The following is a 19,839-nucleotide window of genomic DNA, read 5'->3' as shown; positions in this document are numbered from 1 at the left end:
TCGATTTCATTAGGACAGATTCAAAATTGAATATGATTCAACTATTCTGGAATGAAAGGAGTTAGTGTTCTAACATCTTTAATGTTTATTAAATTATAGATGGATTCAGAGGTGAAGTTGTGGTCTATGCAAAACTCAATTTCATTGCAAAACATTGAACCAAAAATACAGTTGATCTGTTGGGGCGTGCCAGGGAGATAGAGGAAGCCGAGGGTCTAATTGTGGAATCGGATTTTTGGAGTGACCCGACGCTCTTAGACTGTTGCATATTTGTACAATCGGACATTGTCACAAATTAGACCAAACTTTTAAAACAGTTTAATAATATCTTAAACTTGTGATATGTTATACAATCGTCCTTCTAAACTTGTGTACAACTTAGAAGTTGAGATTTATACATATATCGAATCTCGACTGCATGATACCGATTTCTATTTCTACCTCTCTTTATCTAAAAAGTGTAAAACATTGACAAAGATAATAAGGCTAGAGAACTAAATGATACCACTATACTTAGAAAAGATCTAACAAGAACAAAAGATGCCAAAAATGGCAAAGGAAATGCATTCCTCTCCATGCATCAAAAACCAAGATTTGTTGATGATGAAATCAAATGGCAGCCAAAAGAGTCTAATTTCTGATCTATTGCAAAGCTATAGCACCAAGAATAGAACAGCCAATGAGTCCAAGAATTCCAAAGTTGATTTTCGTGTTATAATGCTGCCATCATAGCCTCCTTCCTCATTTCTGCAGCTTTTCCAGTTCCTCTGAAGTACATATAAACTTGCTGCACACACGATTTCGACGAGAATAAACACAGTTTTCAGACACAGACAAGAATCAATAATATTAAACGGAATGTATCAGCAAGTTTCTGACCTGAATCACCCATATGCTGATCAATGTCTCAATGCAGAAGAGTCCAAATCCAACGAAGTAGAATATCTGCACAAAATATGCTAAAATTAACATCTTTGATTTGCATTTTATAGTAAAAATTACTTAAGCAAAAACAGTGCTTTCTTCCATAGTTATTAGAGTTTATTTTTGTGGTAGAAGTGTGCTTCTAAGGGGCACCAGAGGAAAGTGAAAATAATGTCAACTGCCTTACCCCAACCAGAGCATTTGCAGTTAAAAGGTCGATTGCAGGCAAGATTCCACTGCCAACAAAAAAATTTGGGCTAATATCAGTCCACAATCTAACAAAAATGTCAAGGAAGAGATCAAATCTTATCACTTTTCACGTTTCTTAAAAAGTGCACTGTTAGAGTCCTATTATTTCCTCGTGCATAGTTTTGATTTCCTACTGTTGTTGTTAGTGGCTAAAACTAAATATAATGGCAATTGCAGAAGGAACATATCCGTTGGAGAAAACATACGTCAAGGAATTCCCTTTGAAAATTATTGGGGGAGCAACGCAGGAAAATGCGCAGAAGCCAATATGCAACTGCACAAACAGAATGGTAGAAATAAATTTATTGAACACCTTAAACCTTAAGCACGATTGGATGGAAAATGTAATAAGCTCACCGAATAAGTTAAGAAGAACCATCCGAATTTCAGAGCACTATCTGTCCTGGAAAATACAAAATATTTTTACTAATGCTAAATCTGCAAACTCCCAAAGGAATGCACAATGAAGAAGGTGTAATGTGCAAATGATAACACAATACTGATGTTTTCGCTTATATTAGTTTGTTAAGCAAAGTAAGACCAATGATAAGAAGACAAAAGCTACTGCAATTAGACTACATCAGTTATGATAAAAATAACTATGCATTTCTCAATAAAGTAGATTAAGAAAAATAGGCCCAAATTTAATATATCACAGACAAATTACTAAAGTATCAAAAAGATTTTCTTTATAAGAAACTTTGGACCAAGTGACAGATACAAAAGGCATAAATGAATGTAGAAGGAAATCAGTAGAGAAGAGAGCTCTTTTAGGTACCTCATCGCACGATAAAGAGGACGATACCATAACACATAGGAGCCTGGGACGCCGGCTAGGAAATATATGATAGCAAGAAACAAAATGCTTGGACCTACATGCATGAAAAGTCAGAAACCTGTGACTTCTTTTAAAAACCATCTAACTCAAGAAGGCAGAAAGAAAGTACAATTTCCACCAACCTCCCCCCTTGGACCAAGCTAAGGTGATGGCTACAACATTCCACAAGAGACATATTATTATACCTGCAACCCAATTGTAGTGTATTAAGCAATGATTAAAAAGTAATATGTAGTACCACCCCACACTGGTTAGCAAATATATGAGCCCCTGATGTTAAATCTTCAAGGAAATTGAAATTTGTCATACCCAAAAATGTGGTGAATGCAACATATTGCAACCTTTGTAGATGGACTGGGATTTCATTTGCAATGTCATGGTGAATTATGGGGAAAAATGCTGGCCAATTTGTTTCCTCAATGACAATTCCAGCTGAAAAATATGTAGAAGAATACAATCAATTTTTGCATAATAGAATGATGATAAGGTATAGATTGCATGAAGGCTCAAAATCACCTCGTGAGATGGCATCTTCCCTTCTTTTCAGCTCCTACACAGAAAACCACATAGTGAATCGGTTAAACATTAGAAATAATATGAGTGAGATGACAAGGATGCAAATACCGAGATTCAGCTGACAATGTAAATCTATGCAAATATAAAGGACAAGCATAGAAAAACTGAATATCGAAAAAGGGCCTTCTGATTGACACTGTTCTATATATGCAGGATGTATATATTCAACAAGGAGATATTAGGAAGGTCAATATATCTGAAATACCAAAAGGCACAAGATATTTAAAAGCAGTTTTGTCCTCTGTAAAACTAAAGTGTGATGGATGTAATCAAAGATGGGGGGCATTCACAATATCAACTTTAATTAAACTGAGAGGTAACAACTTTAGTAGAGTTCACCTGTTCCTTTTTCTTCAGTTCAGCCTCTCTAGCTTGAAGTTCCTGTTCTCTCTTTTTTAAATCCTACAGAGGTTTACAGAAGGGTAAAGAAAGCCTCAATCAACGTCTCTTTATAAATTCTTTAAAAATTTAACAGATAGTATCAAATATATTGGTATACCATGGAACCACCAAGAGGAATATCAACTGTAGCCCCACGATTGTAGTCAGCAGGTTCATGAGGAAGAGGTGAAAGCTTTGAGTTTGCAGATGAGTTCTGATAATCTCAGATAGCAAATTCTACGTTAGCAAAAGAAACAAAAATATTGTAACAGCAACATTAAGTTATAAGCAAATTCCTGCCTGCCTGGTTTTCACACGTAGAGAGAGAGCAACATGCAACAAAGATAAATGGAAATGAGAAACTGCATATTATTCCTTAACAAACAAACTTTACGAATAAAGCATGTTCCCTCTACAATGTCCTTCACCTACTATTGTTCCAACTTTCAACACATAAGCAGTAATAAAGAAGAAACGGAGAAAAGCAAAAATATAGTAGAAAACTAGAACGTTCCAAAAGAGCGCTTACTGGCATGAAAAATGTGCCCCCACCATAATTTGATTGACCCCTCTCCTGATCTTGGTCCTATAACCAGAAGCTCAAATTCATAAGAAAAAAATAGAAGATATAAAATAATTAAAACAGTGGAGTGAAAGTAAAACAAATTTTTCAACAGAGTTGTCATCAGTGTGATTTCCTGAAATTCAACATTATATCCTAAGCTAAATTTCGCAGATTCATCATTCATCTCACACTAGGTGAAAACTGGTAGTTCAACTTTCTCAAAATCAAGCTAGTTGATGCGATAAAAGTTTTACTAAAACAAATTAACTTATAAAAAATTAAGTTTAAATTCATGAATCTAATGTAAGCAAATTGCCTTATCTCACCCTACCCCCCGCACACACAACACAAACAAAGAAATGATTCCTTAAAATCTTACTAGTTTCTACAAAATTTAGTGATAGGAATATTGATTTTTCTTCTCAACTCAATGTTTTTGATTCACATGCCCATCAAAATCCCCAAAAAGGAGGCAGTAAGAAAATAAGTGGAGTGCTCTGACAAGTCATAGCTAAGACAGACCCGTGCATTGATGAATTATGCAGCGCAAACTGCAGAAAACATAAAATTTATCTGAAACGTGCAAATGTATCTACTCCACCCTCACATTTTGCCCTTATCATCGTGACTGCTTGAGGAGAGCACGCTCTGGCAATAAATTGCAGTACACCACAATAAAAAAAATAATAGATCTCACATTATTGGCGGCAAACAATCGCAACACTTTGCATGATTTAATTTCCAATCCAATCTCATCTCATCGCATTAGAAATCACATTCCATCAATTGTGGAAAATAACAAACAATGCATGGAAAGATAATCAACAACATTGAAGCAAATGTGAATTACCGCGAAAGGATTCACTTCTTCATCATCGAACGGGTTGGAATCGTGTCGACGACCAGCCATCACAACCGTCTCTCTCTCTACACCTCAATTTTTATGTATGCGTAGATGTAAAAAGCAGGATTTTCACGAATGCACAGAGATCTGTAGAATGCACACAAAAATGGTGATTCCAGATTCCAAATTCAGGGTTTTCTGATCATTTTTGGGGAAAATGCGTGCGAAGGAGATTCGGAGCTGGATTTATGCCGCGAAAAATTATTATATGCGTGAAGAAATTTATTTATAATATACATTTTTGTTTTATAAACGCAGTAAATATTAATGCATGGAGATACCGTAGATACAGGGATTTTATTGCGTATATAGTATTTTATGGAGTCGCGTGTTTTACATGTAACAACTATTTACTGATTTTGAAATAATATAAAAATTAAAATAATGTTGATTAGACAATGAAACTAATGCTAAAATAATGTTGATTGGACAATGAAACTAATGCTCCTATGTACTTCAGGGGCGGAGCCAAGATTTCATTGTAAGAGGGGCCAAATTATAATATAGAATATTTTTTATATATTTAAAGAGGGGCAATTGGTATATTTTACGTATATATTCAAAACTTTGCAGTAAATATATAAAGGTGATGAAGGAGTGAGGAGGGGCATTTGCCCCACCTTCAACCAGGCTAGATCCGCCCATGTTGTACTTGCATGCGAGTATGGCGTGCTCAATGACTCGCAATGTCCACTCACGCCGGTCCATGCTTAAGACCAGCAACGAGCACTTTGATGTCAATGCTATTTGCGTCAAATAGCTCGAATTTTATTTGTGGTCCAACCTCATAGTGGTTACTGTTGGGGTTTGTATACTAAAAGATGCTTCGAGCGTACATGCCTTTGTACAGTCAGCTTGTGCATGTATACGAGAAACGCCACGTCCACTTGTTTACCTATTTATGAGAATAAATAATATAATATAAATGGTTTATTATTGAAATATGATAAACAAGTCTAAGGCTTTTTACTAAGATGTGATAATTCTCTCTTACCTAAGATGAGATTAGTAACACCGGTGTGGTAAAGCACTGAAAGGATCTAATCCGAAATGTATTCTTTATTGCTATCTACTGAAAGAATATATTTCAAGAAAGTTTAGTATTTTCTAGTCTATGATATTAATATCAATATTGTTTATTCAATCAAACGCCACTTTGACTTATCAATATGTGAGAGTTTGTACGTAACTCAAGTTCATGATATCTTGGGTGGTAGTAATTGAATAACATGAAGGTATTGGAATATTACTTCATAGAATTCGCGTGCCCAGTGTGGTATGATTAAATCCCTAAAAGGGTGATCCCCAATGAGGTGTTTGAAAGATGAATTTATTATTCAGAAAACTGCGCAGTTGGAATTTATTCCACGAATAATAAATAAAGTTTCAAACTAGAAAAACTCTTTGGAGAATTAATTTAATTCTAGTCACATAGCAGACAAAAGAATTAAATTGATGGATCAAGATAATCTTAAACGCGGGAAATATTATAAAATAAAATGGACTCAAGTTATTTGTAATTTGGTGATTTAAGTGGGAGTGCAATATTATTCTTTAGTGGAACAAAATAATATTCCATTGATAATATATTAAATCATGGGTCATTTGATTTAATTAGCAATTTATCTAATGGGTGAGCCCAACACTTAAGTCATTCCATGGATCCCCTTACTAGCCCAATAAGGTCCACTATAAATATTGAATGAAAGGGAAACCCTAGCACACAATCCAAGACAACACAAAACCCTAACCCTAGTGCCTAGAAATCGGCGCCTCCTTCCTCTTCCTCTTGGTCTCGATTTTCGAGCCATAGTTGTGGGAGAATTAGGGTTTTGATTATTGTTCTTGATCTATCCTAATTCATAGGATTAGATCTAGACAATTTGGTGTTTGTATTGGTTTTCCCTAGATCCATTCAAAGTTATTTAATTGGTTTTCTAAGATCCGCCCACACGGATGGAGAATCAAGGACGAGGGAAATAGTACGGAAGATTCGTGGTCGATAAACCAAGGATCTCCGGGTGGTGCGGCTAGCAACGTCAATCCAATGATGGATTATGAGGTAACAATCGAATCTACATCGAATATGCATGATTATGTGTTTATTTGATGTTATATCTATAGATCTATGTTAATTGCATGAAATTGGAGTCGAATGCATAATCAACTAAATAGATCCGTTCTAGGACGTTTCCGTGTCTTCCGCTGCGGTAGTCCCAACAATTACAGTGCATGACGTGGAACCACACTACAAACACATGATTTATATATTAAAATATAATTAAGAGCATCAGCAGCGGCGGACGTCCGCTGGTCGTCGGACCGGCGTGCCCGACGTCCGTCACGGACGTTCGCCATTGGGCGAGGAAGGGACGGACACGGACGTCCGGTGCGGACACGGGAGTTCCGCAGTGCTGGTGCGACGTCCGCCGCGATGGGAAGTCCGCCGTTGTGGCATGCGGACGGACGTTCGAGGCGGACGTCCGATACAAAATTTAATTTTATACATATTTTTTTTCAAACTCTATATATACGGCTCGTTGAAATTCATTTCATTCGCACCACTTGTGTTAACAAGTTTCTCTCTCTCTACGTTTCTTTTATTATTATAATGGCAAGTGGTAGTGGAAGTGGCAGATGGACCAACATGTTGACGAGACCCAATGGGGAGTCGGCCGCCCCGAACGGTTTTTTTTGTGAACGGGGGAGATTTTGGGGGGATACCTATCTTGGAAGCCAACCCCCCCAAGCTGCGGGATCGAGGGTATCGGGGCTCGACGGGTTTTGGCAATGTTGGGCGTAGCGTATGCTTTGGGGAAGGAAGTGCCCCTCCGTCTGGAAAGGGTTGTACACAACGTTTCAAGAGCAAGATCCCAGTTCCCCCGGCGATTGACCCCGGCGGGGTTTTGGCATTACTTTGGAGTAGCCGGTTGAACAACGACATCAATTCCTGGTCGTCCCCTTTTACAACGACCGAATTTGGTGTTGGTGGGCTTTCGGGGAAAGACAAAACCGACAACATGTCTCTTTTTGGGGATGGGATTTACCCATGTGATCCGCTTCGTGAAGCGATCGATCCTGTAAGATAAGAAGAAATACTTTGCGAGTCGTCGGGGGGCCGAAAGGAGTGGAGCGGGCGTTGCCGACATGCGCCAACGACAAGCCAATATTCGACTCCAGAACGATTTAATTGAAGAGCTATGGTTGCGTCGGGGTCATCGTTGATATGTTCATGAGTGTAATTTGATTAAGTTGTTTTTTTTGTTGTTTTTTTTATCTAATGAAATTATTTTGCACTTTGTTTAATTCCGTATTCGGGCCGAAATTTAATACTCCATCCGTCCCACAAAAGATGTCACACTTGTGGGACGGCACGAGATTTTAGGAGGTTTTGTTTTGTGTGTTAAATGGAGAGAGAAAATATAATATTTATATTCATGTGAGAGAGAACTTTTACCCAAAAGGGAAATGTGACATCTTTTGTGGGACAAACTAAAAAGGAAAGTGTGACATCTTTTGTGGGACGGAGGGAGTACTGTACATTGTTTAATTCCGTAAATTGTTTAATTTGATGAATTTGTAAATTTTTTTAATTGCGGGAAGTCCGCGCGGGAAGGCTATGGGATGTCCGGCATTGTGCAGTGGGAAGTCCTTATGACGTGACAATGCTGTGAAGGCTATGGGAGGTCCTTATGACGTGGCAGGAGATGTTTTTGGGAAGTCTATCGGGAAGGCTATGGGAAGTCTATCGGGAAGGCTATGGGAAGTCTATCCCCACTAGGGATGCTCTAAGACAATATAATTCACTAGACGAACGAGGACGCAAATTCTAGTTCGGGAGTCATCACCGACGTCCCATCTTAAGGTGCACCACCTCAATTATCAGAAGTCATGTGTCATTAATACGCATGATTCTCTTCGTGAAGAACAAACTCATGACCGTCTCTGACAAGATTTCATCGAAGAAATTTGGTTATACACATTTCAAAAAAATTTAGTTATTCATTTTAATTCTGTAAATGACGAAAATTTAAAATATAGAATTAGACAATAATAAAAATGAACTATGATCTGATTTAGGTTGAAAAGTTAATATATTAGGAGTAGTAAATAGCTGTAAATTGATTTTTAATTACAGAAACAATTAAATTTAAAATGAAAAATAAAAAAAGAGGCTATCCCAAATTCAACCACCCAACAGGAAAAGAGAGAGGAAGTTGAAGCAGAATGAATTCCATTGCAACTCGATCCCTCAAATCCAAATCCACCAAATTCGCGCTCTCTCGATTCACCCAATTTTTCTCCACAACCACGCCTCCGCCATCTCCGCCGCAATCCGATTTCCAGAACTACCCCCACACCCTCGATGGCCTGCGCCGCAGGCTCCACGATGAATCGCCGTCGCTGGGCGATTTCATCAAGCTTCAATCCGACAACAGCTATTCGGTGGAGGTAGGCACGAAGAAGAAGCCGCTGCCAAAGCCTAAATGGATGAAGGAATCGATCCCCGGTGGTGACAAGTACACGCACATTAAGAAGAAATTGAGGGAATTGAAGTTGCACACTGTTTGCGAGGAGGCCAAGTGCCCTAATTTGGGGGAATGCTGGTCTGGGGGAGAAACGGGGACTGCTACTGCCACGATTATGATTCTCGGTGACACATGTACTCGTGGATGCAGGTGATGATTCAATTTCAATTGGTTATTTATTTATTTTTTATTTGGTTTGGATGGAATTATTGATTTGGTTTTGATTGCTCTGAGTTTTGATTTTTGTGTGATTAATGACGAACATTGTATATATAAATAGGCTTTTAGCTGTCTGTGTGAGCACTCTGGGAGAAGGGACAAGCATTTTTGAACAAATCAATGAATTCAACTCAAATTATATGGGAATCTCTTTAGTTATGGATCAGTAGCTGTCTAGAATCTCTGATAGATAGTTTGATTTTGTTATCTAAACCAATTTTAATGCATAGTGTAACTATTGTGAGTTGAAAAGAATTCGATCTTATTGGCTTGCTCGTGTCTTCAGATTTTGCAATGTAAAGACATCGCGCACTCCGCCTCCTCCTGACCCTAATGAGCCCCAAAATGTGGCCGAGGCGATAGCTTCGTGGGGTTTGGAGTATGTCGTGATTACTAGTGTTGACCGGGATGATTTGCCTGATCAAGGAAGCGGTCATTTTGCGGAGACAGTGCAAAAGTTGAAGATTCTGAAGCCATCAATGCTTATAGAAGCCTTGGGTAAGATTTAGTTATTCGAGTTTGATGCAGTTGATTAAATTTTGATGAAACAATAGAGTTACCATATTGGATCGTGAAAGTTGAATGTGTTGCTCTCAAACTGTAGTTCCTGATTTCCGAGGAGATGAGGGCTGTGTAGAGAAAGTCGCCACATCCGGATTGGATGTTTTTGCACATAACATTGAAACTGTGGAGGAGCTCCAGAGTGCAGTTCGTGATCACCGTGCAAACTTTAAGCAATCTCTGGATGTTCTGGTGAAGGCAAAAGAATATGCTCCACAGGGGACACTCACGAAAACTTCTATAATGTTAGGGTGCGGAGAAACACCTGACCAAGTAGTGAAAACCATGGAAAAAGTGAGGGCAGCTGGTGTCGATGTCATGACATTCGGTCAGTACATGAGACCATCAAAGCGGCACATGCCAGTATCAGAGTATATAACCCCGGAGGCTTTTGAGAAGTATAGGCTTATGGGCATGGAAATGGTTTGTTGCTCATCTCTGTTTATCATCCAATTCATTTCCTTATGGTTCCTTGAATGCTAACATGCTACTTCAAATTGCTACTTCAGCTCCTTTTCTTTGATTAATATCCACCTTATATTTGTTTGTGATGGAATTGTGTTAATTAGGAATGAGAAGTACTAAAATCGACCTTAGTGTTGATCCCCGCCTTTCTGGGGTGGTGATTTCCTTCAATCCCTTGTCCTAGGCAGCCGTATACTTCAATGCTCCTGCATGACTCTATTCAGTTACTCAAAACAAATTGTTTATATAACTATTGTCTGATTTAGAATCCTGCACTTCCTATGGGACTAATTTACATGAATTGGAAATCGTACTAGAATTTGCTGATATTAGATAGAAGCCCTTGAATACTACTGCGTTGTGATCATACATTGATGTTTGTTGGTTGTGGCAGGGATTCCGGTACGTGGCATCTGGCCCCATGGTTAGGTCCTCGTACAAGGCAGGCGAATTCTATATCAAATCCATGATAGAATCTGACCGAGCAGCCTCTTCTAACTAGCGCTGGACATATCTGATGATCGTTCTTGAAAAAACTCTTGGCTCAGTTTCACGATCTCGATGCATTTTACTGTTTTGGGAGAGATCTTCATGGCCTCGGCCACTTCTTTCAGCAGCTCCCTTTCATCCATTAATCAGGTTGGATGTCCAGCTGCAGTTTCTGCCAGCTTTTCATACTAACAAATGGAATGTTTGTTCTTTATAGTTTTTGTATATCAATTTTTCTTTTTCTTTTTTTTATTTAAATTAGCATATTTGCAGAATTCATGATTTGGCCTTGCCATGATGATGCAAGGAACGATATTGCAAGAATAACTGTTGTCTCGTTTGCTTAAATATTCACATTCTTAGATAAACTGCAGTTTCTTGTCTCGATATGAACATTTTTGGGTTCAAAAATCTTTTTTACAAAATGTAGTGATGTCCATTTTTCAATTATTTATTCACGTGGAAGCTTTTTTTTTTTTTTACTTTTGAGCATTCAAACATATGAAGTATCTTTAGACTTGTAGTATTAAGAACCAATGGTAAATGCACAATTAAAATGGTGCTAAATTGCCACATAATAAGATTAGATTAATAAACTTAAGTGTAAATGATTAAATATTAATGTTTATATTTCTTACTATATCTTATGAAAATGGACACTTTTTTTTAAATGACGTGATTTTTAATCATGGTTTTTGAATAAATTAAATTGATTTGTATATACTCTTTGTACCATTCGTTTTCTTGATTCTATTTGTCTTTATTTTTTTATTTGTTCTTGCTTCAATTTTCTCATTAGTTATAAATTACTATAATTATTTTATAGCTTCAATAAAACTAATAAATCAATATACAAACCTGCATTTTATCATTGTAAGGAAAATAATAATAAAACATTCGTTAAAGTTGAACCGAAAATGATAAGCAAAACGATCTATGGCTCCAAAAATTTTGTAGTATAATTATTTCGATATACTATGTAATTATAAATGCTTGTGGACATGAAGGAAAGTAAAACTTCAAGTTGTTTTTAACATTACCGAAAATGTTATAAAAATGCGAAATGTAAAATCTTATTGCGTACGATTCGACTAGAGATATTTAATCTCAGTGGAAAAAATTAGGACCAAAATCCATATTCATATTATTACATGCTCATTCTTAAAAATTGAAGCATAAAGTTCTAGACATCTCAACGGTATTACCAATTTACCATTAATGAACCGATTCTTACCTCTAAATCATTAATTGGATCCCCTATTCTCATTCAATTCTCAAATAATGCACAATTAAATAGCCCATTAATCATTCAAAAGCTAATCATCCGACTTTGACTTTTCATAATCTTACAAATTTATAATCCAAGCACCAATCTTCATCAATTAGAGTAAGTAACTACATAAATCACTTCTCCACTTATTAAGAAATAAATCAATAACCAATAAATCAACTTTGACCTCCCATTATGTTATGCTAACACATATCTATTCATTTATAACACCCAAATAATTAGTGTGGATAAATGATGGTGGGATGTGGGCTACATAGAACATGCAAATTCATGAAAAAGGTGAAAGAGCTCAATATTATTAGAACACAAGCACGCGGGAACACACACACACACACACTACTCTCTACTTTTTAGCACACTAATCTCTGTCTCTCATTCATCACCTCTCTTCTCAATTTCAAAGTTGCCTTTTTTTTTGGGGGGGGGGGTGTTTCTAGAAGTTTCTTCCTCTAGATCGAAATGGGCTGCTGTCTCAGCGCCGGCAGCCACAATCGAGAGGCGGAGAACCGCCGCTCCATCGACGGAGAGCCGCCGACGTCTCCGCGGGCAATTCTCGAAGTCGAAACCGTGAAGGAGGTGCTGCTAGAGACGCCCGTTGCTCTGAAATCCGACGGCGAGAAGCTCAAACCGAAATCGCCGGAAAATCAAGAATCGTCGGCGGAATTCCGGCCGCCGCCGGTGATCGCCGGGAGCCGCGACGCGCCGGGAAATGACGCCGGAGACACGGCGTCGGAGATCACCGAGCTGTCGGAGATTGGGAGCTACAGCGAGAGCCTGGCGGCGGCGGCGGCGGCGGCCGCCGATGAAGACGGCGTGGTTGATCAGCGGCCGCCGCCGAGGAAGCGGAGGGCGAATGGCGGGGGGAGAGGGAGGAGAGAAAGGGTGGTGGGAAGGAGATTGGCGGCTCCGACGCCGGAGAAGAGGGGGCCGGTGGCGCCGGTGAGGGCGGTGCGGGGGCGGGCGGGGGCGGAGGGAAATGGCAATGGTGATGGGAATTTGAACGGGAAGAATGTTGCGGAGGGTTATGGGAGGTCTCCGGGGAGACAGAAGGAGGTGGGGCCGCCGCAGCCACCACGGAAGGAGAGTGATGAGAAGACTCCGGCGGCGGAGGAGGAAGCTGAGACGCTTGAAAATCCTGTTGTTTCATTGGAATGCTTTATCTTTTTATGATGGATTTTTTTAGCCATAATTTTATGACTTTTGAAATGACATCGTTTTCCTCTCTGATTGTTGTAAACAAAAGTTAAAATATCTTAATATTGTAAATTTTGGTTTAACATTGAAGAAAAGTGATTATTGAGTTTAGTTTATATCTTTATTAGGGCTGGTTATTCGGTCGGTTAACCGACCCCAAAATGCCTTCAAAAACCTAACCGGAACCAACCCAATCTTCGGTTCGATTACTTAATTAACCGACTCGGTTAGAACCGGTCGATTCTCGGTTATAACCGAACTAACCGAATTGATTTAACTTATTCAAATGTTTATTTTGCATGATTAAGGTTGTGATAGATAACTCAACCTACACCTAATCACACTATTAGTTTATCACCGAAAGTTGAATTAACTATTTCACGGCCATCCTTCAATGATCAATCATTCAATTCAATGATTCAATCTATAATATATAAAATTCTGAAATTTTCTCACAAAGATTGTTAATTGATTTTGTGTATTCTCAATTCTACGCATTTCTGCATGATTGTAAAACCGAAAACGTCAAATTTTTTATCATATTTTTTTGCATTTTAGTCATAATCATTCAATTTTATCCTACACCATAATAAATTAATTCAAATTAAAATAGACTTTTTTTACATTGCAAATTTGCAATATGAGACTTTGACAAAATTTAGAAGTAAATTACAGATTACTATTATTATTATGCTCTTTAATAGACTTAAACTTTAAATGATCTAAAATTTGAAAACTTTTCTCTAATAATAAGTGAAAGGTTATCTTATTTTTAAAATAGTAGTATTGCTTAAGCACTTGTTAACTTTGAGAGATCTTGTTTTTAAAAATATATTTAGAAACTTTATTGAATTTGATATATTATAACTTTATAAGTATAAATAACTAATAGGTAACAAATTAAAATAGATTTTTTTGACATTGCAAATATGCAATATGAGACTTTGACAAAATTTGGAAGTAAATTACAGATTCTTCTATTGTGACAAAGTTTAAAAGTAAATTACAATTTTTGTTATTATTAATTAAAAATATAATTGAATTTAAAATTATTTATGGTTTTAACTTTTAACTTTTCATCTACTTTTTTTTTTTTTATTATTATTATTATTATTATTATTATTATTATACTCCTATTTAAAAGTAATATATAAATTGTTTAGGCACTTTAAAAGACTTGAACTTTACATGATCTATATTCTATACTTTAAAAACTTGTCTCCAATAATAAGTGAAGGGTTATTCTATATTTAAAATTAAAATAGTAATTCTTAAGAACTTTATTGACTTTGAGATATAAATTTATAAGTATAATACTCTAATTGATAGTGACACAAATTAAAATGGACTTTTTTTGACATTGATTTAGACAAAATTTAGATATAAATTACAATTTCTTCCATTGTGACAAAGTTTGAAGTAAATTATAATTTATTCTAGTATTAAATAAACATATAATTGAAATTAAAATTGAATTATAACCGGTCGGTTATAACCGATAACCGACTTTTAGCAAAACTTAAAACCGGAACCGAACCGATAACCGTAAATGTCGGTTATCGGTTCAGTTGTCGGTTAACCGATTAACCGAAAACCGTTTACCCACACCTAATCTTTATGATACGCACATAGTAACTTCGTTTGATTTACAAATAAGTACTCGACAATAGACACAATAAGTGATTTACCCTCTTTGTCTATTAGTCTTAAAAGTCTCATTTCTTTCTAACGTAAACTTTAAGAAATACTTCCTCCGTCCCATAAAGATTGTCTAATTTTTCTATTTCCGTCCGTCTTACAAAGTTTGGCCCATTTCACTTTTATCATTTTTTATAGTGGACCTCATATTCCACCAACTCATTCCTACTCACATTTTATTATAAACCTAATCTATACTAATCTAAAGGGACAGTTTATTGAAAAGATATTTTTGCCCTTTTTGGAGGGAAAATGTAAAGCTATTTTGTTTACCCTTTTAGTCATTTAGTGAAATGGTAACCATTGGACAAAAAAGAGGCAATATTATTGGACCAAATATTGGTGGGGAAAAAATGGTCCATTAAAATTATAGCTTCTCCACTATTATTGAGTCTCCTATCAAACCAAAGCTAATGAGATACGAGAAAGGTGAGAAGAAAAAAAAAAGAAAAGAGGAAGGAGAATGAGAGAAATGCAACTGCCGGCGGCACCGCCGGTTAGGCGGCTGTGCAGACCCACCAAAATCCTCCGGAGCACAAAATACCAATTCTTGAATGCTGGAGCACACTACTGTGAAGCCGGCACGCCAGGTTCTGGTGGGCGGCGAAGCAGGACGGAGGAATTGGCGAGGCAGAGCGGTGGAGCGGCGTTGATCGGCGAGGCTGTGCATAAGAAGTGTCGGTGATTCAGAAGGGAGGCCGGCGGACGGCATGTGCAGGCGGGCAGCGAAGCAGGACGATTGAGCGACGAGACTGTTCGAAGAAAACGGAGAGATGAGAGATATGCAGAAACGGAAAAATGGGGAAGAAGAATAAGACGAAGAAGACGACGACTCATTTCTCATTAGGTTTTAAATAAACTTAATTTAAGTGGTTGCTGCCTTGAGGATCATCATCAACCAACCATTGTTCAAACGGAATGAGCTCCGCTTGTTCAATGTCGTCATGGGGGGGCTGGCCCTCGATCTGCATACCACCAGCTAGGGCCACAGGCGCTACTGCGGCGGCGGCCGCGTCCATCTCAGTGAAAAGGTTGGCAAAGTCTATTGGATCCTGGACGTCTGGGAGGTCTGGGAAATCTATTGTTTCAATGAATGCAAAAAATACCCTTGTTAGCAGTTTTATTGTCGACGGAAAACGGGCTCAGGTGTAGACACATTACCAGGCAGGTCTAGAAACGGGAATAGTGGTGCCACATCCAGTCGACTCACAATAAACAAACCGTCGTTCTGAAACGTGAAATGCAGTTGATCACCCAGAACAAACCCGGCTTCCAGAGAGAAAATATCCCACCCACGACCAAAGCACCATGTTGCTCCCTCAAGGCAGAGGTCAACGAACCAATGAGCTTGGTTAGGTAGGGCAACGCGACAAAATATGGGTACAATAACGCCGAAGATGGCAACCCACATATCCGGTAATGGCTGAGAATGATAACACAAAAAACAAAATTAAATCTGAGGAAACTTGTGTGTGTTTTAAAAAATGGTCCATTAAAATTATAGCTTCTCCACTATTATTGAGTCTCCTATCAAACCAAAGCTAATGAGATACGAGAAAGGTGAGAAGAAAAAAAAAAGAAAAGAGGAAGGAGAATGAGAGAAATGCAACTGCCGGCGGCACCGCCGGTTAGGCGGCTGTGCAGACCCACCAAAATCCTCCGGAGCACAAAATACCAATTCTTGAATGCTGGAGCACACTACTGTGAAGCCGGCACGCCAGGTTCTGGTGGGCGGCGAAGCAGGACGGAGGAATTGGCGAGGCAGAGCGGTGGAGCGGCGTTGATCGGCGAGGCTGTGCATAAGAAGTGTCGGTGATTCAGAAGGGAGGCCGGCGGACGGCATGTGCAGGCGGGCAGCGAAGCAGGACGATTGAGCGACGAGACTGTTCGAAGAAAACGGAGAGATGAGAGATATGCAGAAACGGAAAAATGGGGAAGAAGAATAAGACGAAGAAGACGACGACTCATTTCTCATTAGGTTTTAAATAAACTTAATTTAAGTGGTCTTAAAAGTTGGGCTTTTGGGCTATATAATTAAAAAGTACAGAGTATGTATATAGTTAACTTTTAAAGATTAATTAATTTTAAAATAAATTTTAATTTAAATGGGCATATTTAAATTTAAATTTAAATTAAATATGTTTTTAAATCTTAATTTCCCAAAAAAAATGTTATCTTGGACACACGATATATTTTACTTTAGATTGAAGATGGTTTCAATTTTTTAATTTGAACATATTAATTTTTATTTACAAGTTATTATTAATTATTTAGCAACACATTTTATATAAGATTCATTTTATCTTAATAAATTATTATTATAATTATTTATTTTGTATAATATATTTATTATATATGTTATTGAATGTATAATATTTTAATATATATTAATATATCAATATGAATAATTGTATTAAATTATTTAATTATGTTTGAAAATTATTGATAAATTGGGTTTATGTTTAATTTAATAAATATATAGGTAAGATTAAAAAAAAGTAAAATCTAAAAATATAAAATTAAATAACTTAAAACTAAATAACATAAATACATATTTTGATTATAATAGTTTTTTTTATCTTATTTTGTAAAGTGTTATTATTATGGAGTAGTACATTTATGATCTTTAAAGTCCATATTATAAGGTACTATAGTAAGTTACTATGATCTTTATTTTGAAATTATTGAAACATTTTTTATATATTTATATGTAATAAGGTTTTATTTTATAGTATTTTTTATTTCAAATAATGGTACAAAATTATTCAATTTATAGTAGGGGTACATTTTTATTACTAATAGATTATAGTTTTAATTTAAGTGGTGTACTATATTATTATATTCATGCTAAGTTTTAATTTGAAATTTTAATTTATTGGACTTTACATTTTTTGAATTATTTTTTTGAATTAAGTAATTATATTTAAGTGCTGTATAAATTGAATTGTTTTTTATTTACTCATATTCCTATTCTTTTTACTTCTCAAAATTTTAAAATATGTTTATATTGAATTCAATGTGGCTAAACCAAGTAATTATGAAACACCAATAAATAATGATATAAAGTGAAACTAAATTAATATCATTATAAAACAAAGAACAATATTGCATAACATTAATTGTTGTTGTGTATAGTAATATACAATTTTATATATAATATAATATATTATAAATAATTATAAATATATATTTATATTCAATATATATAATTTATAAATATATTTTTATTTAAATTACTAGAAGTACACATAATTATAATTGAGTTGATTTTGTTAATCGAAACTGGTGAACTATTTGTTCCTTCAAATAGTTTGCTTTTTTTAATTCTTTTGTGAATAGTAGTATTACATTTTTCTTTATTTGTATGTCTTATTTCTTCATCCACACATGTCCTCCTTTGTTATTTCTTTTATTTTATGCTACACGCATATCAAATATTAAAATAATATACAATCATCTGCTAAAATATGAAATGTTTCATTGAGAGTGGGTTGAAAGAAGTACAATTGTACAAATATTTTTTTGTTGTTATTTATAATATTGCAAATACCTATTTTAATTAGTTCTTATCTATAAATATATTTTATACTTATTTACTCTATATTCTTTATTCTAAGTTAATATATTTTCATTATTGAAAAATCTTTTGTCCTGTGCATAGCACAGGTGTTAACACTAGTACTTTAAAAGTAAGACTCACATTCCACCCACTTTTTCAACTCACTTTTCATTATATTTCTTAAAACCCGTGGCGGATCAAAGTGGGACTATCTTTGTGGGACGGAGGGAGTATTAAGAAAAATAGATGAGAAAAGTTAGTGAAATATGTGTTACATTTTTATACTCACTTCGTCCGGTCCCTATTCATTTTACTATAAATGGTAATAGGGGTTATCACATTCCACTAAGGCACTAACTCATTTCACTTACATTTCATTTAAAATTAATGGCGGACATGGAGTATTAGTTTTAAATAAAATACTCCCTTCGTCCCAAGGAAGATGACCCTTTTCTTGGACGGTACGAGAATTTATGCAACTTTATTTTGTGTGTAAATTGCAGAGAGTAAAATAAGAGAAAAGAAATAAAGTAGAGAAAAAGTGTTTTCATTTTTAGTAATGAGTCATCTTGGTTGGGTCAAACCAAAAAGGAAAGTGAATCATCTTCAATGGGACGAAGGGAGTATGAGTGAAATGAATTAGCAAATGTAAGACCTAGTTCTCATTATACTTAAAAAAGATTTCAAATTGACTCAAATGAAAAAATGAGACTTCTAATCTAGACAGAAAGAGAAAAAATGAGACTTCTAATCTAGACAGAAAGAATATAATTTTATTTTTATAATAAAATGATATACTCCGTATTTCATACTTATGTAATCTGAAAGGGTATGAAATCAACCAAAGTAAAATGTCATATGAATTCACAAAAAGAGAAATAAGAGATTCGAAATAAACCAAAGTAAAATGAGAAAAAAGATATCGAAGCCCAACTGCTTTACTTTTTTTATTCTTTTATACCAACAAAAGGTAAAAGACAAGAATTGTTGACCAAAGGAAAATATACTATGGAAGCAGTAAAAAGTGTCTTGTGATTGGGTATCTATCTCCATTGAGATTTGTGAATTTTTGGACAAAACCATTGGAATCTTATTCTTTCCAATATAAACTATGCTATGATTTTGTTCAATACTAAAATTTAGGACCAGATCACAAAACATCATAACAACATGCCGGATTTAAGAACACATACATAACTGCAGATGCAGTAAAGGTTTATTCTCATCAAATCCTCCTATTTTCATAATTAATTTCCTAGTAGTATTTTCTTTTATTAATACTATAAGATAGTAATTTATATTAGTAATTAGTTTTTTTAATAAAATCTCATGTGGTTGTTCACTTTCAAGCATATATATGACTGATATAATAAAGTTATAAAGCACTGAAAAAAAAG

At 35.9% G+C, this 19,839-nt stretch overlaps 3 protein-coding genes across 3 annotated transcripts; 2 read left to right on the top strand and 1 right to left on the bottom strand.

The window, feature by feature from the left end:
• Positions 1 to 380: 380 nt before the first annotated feature.
• LOC125216347 (secretory carrier-associated membrane protein 1-like) lies at positions 381 to 4,506 on the bottom strand. The gene is made up of 13 exons (XM_048118037.1): positions 4,384 to 4,506; positions 3,498 to 3,554; positions 3,087 to 3,182; positions 2,927 to 2,989; positions 2,528 to 2,561; positions 2,321 to 2,443; positions 2,134 to 2,196; positions 1,952 to 2,045; positions 1,531 to 1,576; positions 1,380 to 1,447; positions 1,112 to 1,160; positions 880 to 945; positions 381 to 787 (listed from the first exon to the last, which is right to left on the bottom strand). Exons 1-13 carry the CDS (start codon positions 4,441 to 4,443, stop codon positions 713 to 715), a joined length of 894 nt encoding a protein of 297 aa, XP_047973994.1. The 5' UTR covers positions 4,444 to 4,506; the 3' UTR covers positions 381 to 712.
• Positions 4,507 to 8,630: 4,124 nt separating this feature from the next.
• LOC125210896 (lipoyl synthase 2, mitochondrial) lies at positions 8,631 to 11,068 on the top strand. Its single transcript, XM_048110526.1, has 4 exons — positions 8,631 to 9,116; positions 9,472 to 9,683; positions 9,790 to 10,169; positions 10,606 to 11,068. Exons 1-4 carry the CDS (start codon positions 8,665 to 8,667, stop codon positions 10,711 to 10,713), a joined length of 1,152 nt encoding a protein of 383 aa, XP_047966483.1. The 5' UTR covers positions 8,631 to 8,664; the 3' UTR covers positions 10,714 to 11,068.
• Positions 11,069 to 12,272: 1,204 nt separating this feature from the next.
• Positions 12,273 to 13,296, top strand: LOC125215869. Its single transcript, XM_048117445.1, has one exon. It carries the CDS (start codon positions 12,451 to 12,453, stop codon positions 13,159 to 13,161), a length of 711 nt encoding a protein of 236 aa, XP_047973402.1. The 5' UTR covers positions 12,273 to 12,450; the 3' UTR covers positions 13,162 to 13,296.
• The last annotated feature ends 6,543 nt before the right edge of the window (positions 13,297 to 19,839 follow it).

The sequence above is a fragment of the Salvia hispanica genome, chromosome 3 (genome assembly GCF_023119035.1).
Source record: "Salvia hispanica cultivar TCC Black 2014 chromosome 3, UniMelb_Shisp_WGS_1.0, whole genome shotgun sequence".
NCBI classification, from domain to species: domain Eukaryota; kingdom Viridiplantae; phylum Streptophyta; class Magnoliopsida; order Lamiales; family Lamiaceae; genus Salvia; species Salvia hispanica.
The sequence above is the reverse complement of the archived record's forward strand: the minus strand, read 5'-3'. Positions and strand labels throughout refer to the sequence as shown.